Source organism: Macrobrachium rosenbergii, chromosome 2, assembly GCF_040412425.1.
Source record: "Macrobrachium rosenbergii isolate ZJJX-2024 chromosome 2, ASM4041242v1, whole genome shotgun sequence".
In the NCBI taxonomy this organism is placed as follows: domain Eukaryota; kingdom Metazoa; phylum Arthropoda; class Malacostraca; order Decapoda; family Palaemonidae; genus Macrobrachium; species Macrobrachium rosenbergii.
In genome coordinates, this window is record NC_089742.1 from 34,548,013 (window position 1) to 34,555,536 (window position 7,524).

At 35.7% G+C, this 7,524-nt stretch overlaps 1 protein-coding gene across 2 annotated transcripts in view; it reads left to right on the forward strand.

The window, feature by feature from the left end:
• LOC136844967 (uncharacterized) overlaps positions 1-1,561 on the forward strand; it is a 31,879-nt gene extending 30,318 nt beyond the window's left edge. For both annotated transcript variants that reach the window (XM_067114419.1, XM_067114429.1), the window contains 2 exons: positions 65-246; positions 961-1,561. In XM_067114419.1, the coding sequence (XP_066970520.1) occupies positions 65-246; positions 961-1,015 (237 nt within the window). In that variant the 3' untranslated portion in view covers positions 1,016-1,561. The remainder of the gene's footprint in view (positions 1-64; positions 247-960) is intronic.
• Positions 1,562-7,524: the final 5,963 nt, after the last annotated feature.

The window sequence follows — 7,524 nt, forward strand, 5'->3', positions numbered from 1 at the left end:
GTCCGTCCAGTGGTTAGATTAAATACATGCCATTTATTGCCAACCCTTCTAATTACTTTCATAGGCCTTAGGCCTCTGGGAAATGCGCTTCCCAGAGGTAAGTCTGGTGAACAGGGTCGAGTTTACGCTCTTGCAGATGATGGCAACAAAAGAAGATCGGCCAAAATCACAATCGAAAAAGCAATCAACCTCCTCTATAGCTTACAAGAAGAAGAAAAGCCCATCCCCAAGGCGTATTATGTCCAGGTAACTGGTGATGTGTTTTTGTTTTGTTTTTTTTGTTTTTTTTGGTAATGCTTCTTTCGCCGCTTCAGTGTACGTGTAGTTGTCCAATTTTTTGGCTCATTTTGGCTGTGCTGCCTTCATCATTTCAAGGTCTACCATGTCCAAGTTGTAGTCTGCGTTTTAATTATTTAATTTTCTTAGGGTTTGTGAGGCGGGGTGGGGGTTTTGGGTTGTCAGTTCGGCTTTGGCCAACCCCAGTTACTGGTTATGTACTGAGGCGAATCTTGGCTCTAAGGGGCTGGCTATATTGATCCACAATTAACCCTCCAGTGAAATGTCCAGAGGGTATCAAGAATATATATTTTGACAATCCAAGAGTTAGTATCAAATAAGGGAGAGAGAGAGAGAGAGAGAGAGAGAGAGAGAGAGAGAGAGAGAGAGAGAGAGAGAGAGAGAGAGAGAAGGGCAACCTATAACTATCAGATCAAAATATTGATGATAAAATAGCACCAAAAGTGTTTGATCTTAATGATAATGTTCCTAATCTAATCTGCCTGGCACAAATGGATCCACAGAATAAGAAAGGGGGGCATTTATTTTCAAATAATATTAATTGGTTAAGGTTATATTTCCACTATTGTCCAGGCCCATGCATTCAATTTCATTCAGCAGGTGTCCTTTGAATGGAAAACAAACCTCCCTTTGTATTTTCATTAAAATTTCCCTTTCCACCAGTATGAGGACGTTCGAAGCCTGGCCACCTCCGAAAGCACCGTCTTCATGGACCTGACCATGAAAGGTGGCGAATTAGGGAGGGTCCACATCCTCCTGAACGAAAACGGCAGATACAGGAGCGTGCACCATCACTTCACGGGTGGATCCGGAGACAGCTACGTCAACATGCCCTTACAGATAGCCAACAGAGGGCAGCTCTGGGAGAGGGTAGTGCTGGGGTATCACATGTCAGAAGCAGTGAGCGACAACGTGTCGCGCTACTGCTTAGCGAGATCCAGCGTCGTGCACAGCGACAAGGGAGCAGTTTGGTACCTGGATTCTGGAACTCCGCCCGTGATTGGCATACACACGGGGCCCTTCCAGCCGAAGGGCGGTACGATGTACGGAAACGTTGTGGAAGGGCTGAGCACGATCAGTGACGCCGTCTATTGGTGCGACGACATTAAGGATATTATAGTTAGCAAGTGTGGTTTGGTGCTGACGACCTACGAGCCTGTTGCAGACTGAGGTTCTGAGAGGGAGCCTGTCCACTGCTGCTTGATCTTCTGTCGGCAATGTTAAGGAAAGTGTGTCATGAACTTCAATAAAATTACCAGCTTTTTATGGATGTCTACATGCCCACACTACTGGTCATCTTCCAATTCACTTCTGGACAAGTGGGAATAACAGTGGCTATTTAATTGTTCTGTTTTAAAGCGAATTAGACCTAGTACACCGAGACAATGTTTATTGATATTATAGTCAGCATTTATACACTTATCTCATTAGCGTATAGAAGCTCATAACCTCTATAAGGATTCTATATATATATATATATATATATATATATATATATATATATATATATATATATATATATATATGTATATGTATATGTATATATATATATATATATATATATATATATATATATATGCGTGTGTGTGTGTTTAGTGTTATATATGTGTATGTATACACACTATATATACACTATATTATATATATATATATATATATATATATATATATATATATATATATATATATATATATATATATATATATATCAGTTATCTACTTTTCTACATCTATAAAACTACTTAGCATTATTACCTATTTGTAAATTATTTACTATATATTAATTTCTCACTTGTTCTCCTCACAAGGAACTGGAAAAACTTCAATTCATTTTGAGGTGTTTTGACTCATTTGGTGTAATTGTTTTAATTATTGTTTCTTATATATATGTATGTATATATATAGTATATACATATATATATATATATATATGTGTGTATATATATATATATATATATATATATATATATATATATATATATATATATATATATTCTACATTTTTCTTTTATTTCTCCCTTCCATCTATATCTAAGAATATTTTATATTTACGTAAATGCCGCTATCGCTGTCATCATCAAAATAAAATGTATATAGGAAAAAAAATATTAAAGGAAACTCTGTAGTCCCTTCGACTTCATTTGCTTAAAAAGAAAATTGAAATGTTGGGTGAACTCTGTGACGAAGGGAAGACAAGTTATTATTATTATTATTATTATTATTATTATTATTATTATTATTATTATATTATTATTATTATTATTATTATTATTATTATTATTCAGAGATGAACCCCTATTCATGGAACAAGCCCACAAAGCGTTGACTTGAAATTCAAGCTCCAAAGAATATTATGTTCATCAGAAAACAAGTAACAGAGATTATCAAGGTAATGCAAATGTTTACATTCTGCAAAAGCCTGTCTTTCACAAATCGTCTTAATTTTTTGTTTTTCCTTTTCTTCTTTCTTCTTCTCTCTCTCTCTCTCTCTCTCTCTCTCTCTTCCTCTAAACGCAATTCTCTGACACTGGAAGCGCAAGGTTGCGTCAAAGGAGTTATTGTCCTGACGACGACAAGAAATTGGCGAAGGCAAAAGAGAGCAACGAGAAGTTAATGGAATAGAATAAAATTGATTAGATTAACAAACAGCAAAAATGCGCCTGTTTTTTGGCGCACCGAGTTTTTCTGCACAGCCGCTACAGCGTATAAATCAAGGCCACCGGAAAAGTAGATCTGTCTTTCGGTGGTCTCGCTATAATGCTTTTATGAGCTACGGCCCATGAAACTTTTAAACTACGGGCTGGTGGTGGCCTGTCCTATACTGCTGCCAGAACACGATTATGGCTAACTTTAACTTCTAATAATTAAAACTACTGAGGCTGAGGATGCAATTTGCATGTCGATGATTAAAGGTGGATGATCAATATAGCACTTGTAAGCCCTAGACTCTGCAGTTTTTAAGATCTGAGGGCGTGGACAGAAAAAGTGTGACGGACAAACAAAAGTTGTACAATAGTTTTCTTTACAGAAAACTAAAATTCCACAAGGGCAGGAAAATGTTGAATCTTATTTTCAAGTTTTACGACCAACTGGATGAAATGGAAATATCTAAGAAACCCCAGGAGAGGAGTCGATAACGGTTCAATTGTTTATTGCCGGGAAGGACAAGAATTATGTCCAGTTGTCGGAGAAATTGCGTTTAAAAGGAAGAGAGAGAGAGAGAGAGAGAGAGAGAGAGAGAGAGAGAGAGAGAGAGAAAGCAGTAAAGTATGAATTAAATTTCAAAGATCATGTGAAAGACAGCCTTTGCAAGAACGGAAACATCTGTCAAAGAAGCAGATAATAGGAAAATGAAAATATGAGAAAATGTGGAATAAAAAAAGTTTTATTAAAGGGAAGAAACACCGAAACTGACAGTATATGGATAGTACTGATAAAGAACATCAGGAAGCCTCTCCTTCCTATATAAGAGTCCAGCATTTATTCCAAAAATTTAGGCCCCCATCTATCTCATATATATATATATATATATAAAGATATATATATATATATATATATATATATATATATATATATATATGTATATATATATACATATATGTATGTATGTATGTATATATATATATATATATATATATATATATATATATATATATATATATATATATATATATGTGTGTGTGTGTGTATATATAACCACTATAACCTGGTAGATCTATCAACGGAGTAAATAAACGTTTAGTTTGGCTTCATACTTGGTTTGGTAAACTACCTGGCGAAAGCAAGAATCCGTAGTTGCGTAAACACCTTGAATACGGTTGGGAACGTTTGGCTAGCACCCCCATCCCATAAAAACTTGTGTGAATAAACGTGCAAATATATTTGCATACCCACAGCTGCGAACATCAACGATTATTCTTTGTGTTTTATGTTAACAAAAAAAATTATATAATAATCGGACATTATTGTTGATTACAGTTACCTCGACTTTTTAGAATTCTCCACACAATAGTTCCCTTGTTCATTTTGACCGCTTATAAATAAAAGCAAACAAGTTTTGCTAAACCTTTGTTGCAAAAAGCATATTCATGCAACTTTTAACTTTACCAGGCACTGGTCATCGAATTTCATATTTTTGTTTCCAATACATAACGTCTCTTTTTTTTCTTGATTAAAAAGTTCCTCTTTGTTATTTGTGTTTTATAGAAAAAAAAACATATGAACAATACGTAACAAATTATAAATTTGCTGTAAAATGTTATATGTTTTCGTTATTGTATTTCTGTTAATCCGATTTACTGTTATTTCGAAAATTTGCTTCACTTTTCTTCTCAAAGCTTTTCCTTTTAGATTTATTGAACATTTAGAAAAATTATTTTTTTTTTTGTCTTTTTCTGTTTGAACATTTTATACACGTATTTTGCTGTGTGTATGGATGTTTGAAAGAGAGAGAGAGAGAGAGTGAGAGATAGATAGCATAAAAATAATAGCTTAATTTCCTGAGACCAAAGTAATTGTGCTGTAAAAGTGAATCTTATGTCTGCTCGAATATAAAAGTATATATAAAAAATATTTTATTGACTTATTTCGTATCATACTCCTTTGATGGCACTGACTGATGGCTGGGAGAGGTTCATACAGCATTCTGGACCTCGTGAATTATAGAGCGGTCAAAATGTAAAGTACACTGGGAGAATATGTCTTTTCCAGCAGATATGAGAGAGAGAGAGAGAGAGAGAGAGAGAGAGAGAGAGAGAGAGAGAGAGAGAGAGAGAGAGAGAGATTAGTCCACTGTAGTGGACTACCTTCAAAACAAACATTCATTACTGCTTTTTGTGGCAGAGAGAGAGAGAGAGAGAGAGAGAGAGAGAGAGAGAGAGAGAGAGAGAGAGAGATTAGTCCACTGTAGTGGACTACCTTCAAAATAAACATTCATTACGGCTTTTTTGGCAGACAGACAGACAGACAGACAGACAGACAGACAGACAGACAGACAGACAGACAGACAGACAGACAGACAGACAGACAGACAGACAGACAGACAGACAGACAGACAGACAGACAGACAGACAGACAGACAGAGGTAATATGTTTCACTATGTGTAACGAAAACCATTAGAATTTCATAAAAAAAGACCTCTAGATTTATTCACTAACAAATATGATCTGAGCTGTTTCGTGAAACATCCGCTTCAATATCGGTCAGTGCCCCCTCTCTCTCTCTCTCTCTCTCTCTCTCTCTCTCTCTCTCTCTCTCTCTCTCGTATGTTTATCCACGTACGAAATATTTTAAAGTTAGGCATTTCCTCGTCAAACATCAAAGAGCATAGATATTGCGAAATACCTAAATATCATTTCTAGTAATTTTCAGAGAGCTGATATTTGCTGGACTTTCAGACTCGTGCGGTTGGCAGCATCGTATGGCATTCGCTGAATGATGTACGCCAGCATCCAACGAAAATGGCTAACTTTACGCCTCGTGTGAATGTCATTTTACGTCCCATTTTTATATTGACTCTTTTGCAACAGAATAAAAAGAGGGAGAAAAACATTAAGTTATACGTCAGTTGTCAAAGCATCGCTTGACTGAAAAGGCCTCAGCGGGGAATTTGCTCCAGTTTGCAAAGCAAGCATCAGTGTTTGCGAAAGGAGAGGAAATCACACCAGATCCCTTATCAAAGAGAGAGAGAGAGAGAGAGAGAGAGAGAGAGAGAGAGAGAGAGAGAGAGAGAGATCCGGTCACGAAACTGCAGATATCAATTGGAAACTCCGCGACTGGGTTACCGTATCATTTCGCAGAAGCGTCCCCCGAGTACTTTGACCCGGAGAGATTCACGTCATAATATAAAATGGGCCGAGTGTGATGTGACGCTCTTCGCTCTTATGAATTTGTATGCGATAGAGGTACAGATCCACTTTAGTATGATTGATAGTTTTAGTTTGTGTAATTTCCATTTCTTAACGGAATATTAGTGTCAACTACGTCTTTAATGTGTTTGTTTAACTGACACTTTCCATATTACACATGTTTATTTATTTATCTATTAAATTATATATTTACTTATTTATTTATTTATCTATTTATTTATTTATCTATTTATATATTTATTTATTGAACGAAGGCAAGAGGTCTTAATGAAAGAGGCGGATCATGGGTTGAAACTGAAGCAACCACAAGTGTAAAAAAAAAAAAAAAAACCAGGAATAGCAGATAAAACATAATTATTACCAAATACTTGATAGATTGGTATCTCTCGGCGTTTATGTACCAGATAAAGATAGTACTTTATCTCCTTCTATTGGTCCTTACGGTCTAACGGTCATGACACTCGCCGAAGAAGCAAGAGGATCTGGGTTGGGTTCTATTTACAGGGGAAATGAAACGAATTTTGGCGAGTTCCGTTGACTATGAATTTACTTCACTAACAGAAAAAAACAGAGGTTAAGAGAGCGTGTGCAACACGCTTATGAACTTGATATAGTACGTAAGATAATCCTTATTCATTCTATGACCTCATTCAAGTGGTATAATGCTACATCCATTAGTATTTTGGAGCTGAAAACATTGCTTTTCCAGCGTAGTTGTTTTATGTCTGAAATTCCTGTCACTCGCAGAAATCTACTTTCGTAATTTCAGGTTGTTGTTGCCACTGCTGCTGCTTAGATGTCACTGTTGCATTTCGTTGTAGATTTCTACATTATTGAGATTTATGTAACTGTTTTGTACTCTGTACTTTTATTTCTATATGATTATTCCGTTTTTCTCTTTAATTCGTCAGTATTTCAGATTATTTTATGATCTATATCATGTACTTCATAAATCCCGTTTCATTTACAATTTCATCTTTTTTAGAGATCTTGGAATCTCTCCTTTATTTTCTTTCCAAATATTGGATTTGCAATTATTCGAAGTAATATTAAATTGTGTTATTACTTCTACAAGTTATGAAACACAGTAAGATCTTCATTTGCATACCAGAATAGACCAGACAGGAATGAAATAAAATGTAGGAGTTGACAAGAAACGAACAGTGTCTGGATGATTACGGTATGGAATAGAAGAGAACAGAGTAGAGTAGAGGAGAATAGAGGAGAACAGAATAGAGTAGAATAGAGGGCATCATTAAGAAAGCCCAGTGACTGAACCACTCCACTATTTGCCACTCGGCAGAAATAGTGGATATTACAAAAAGCCATTAAAACTTTTCCTTGTTATGAAAACAACCC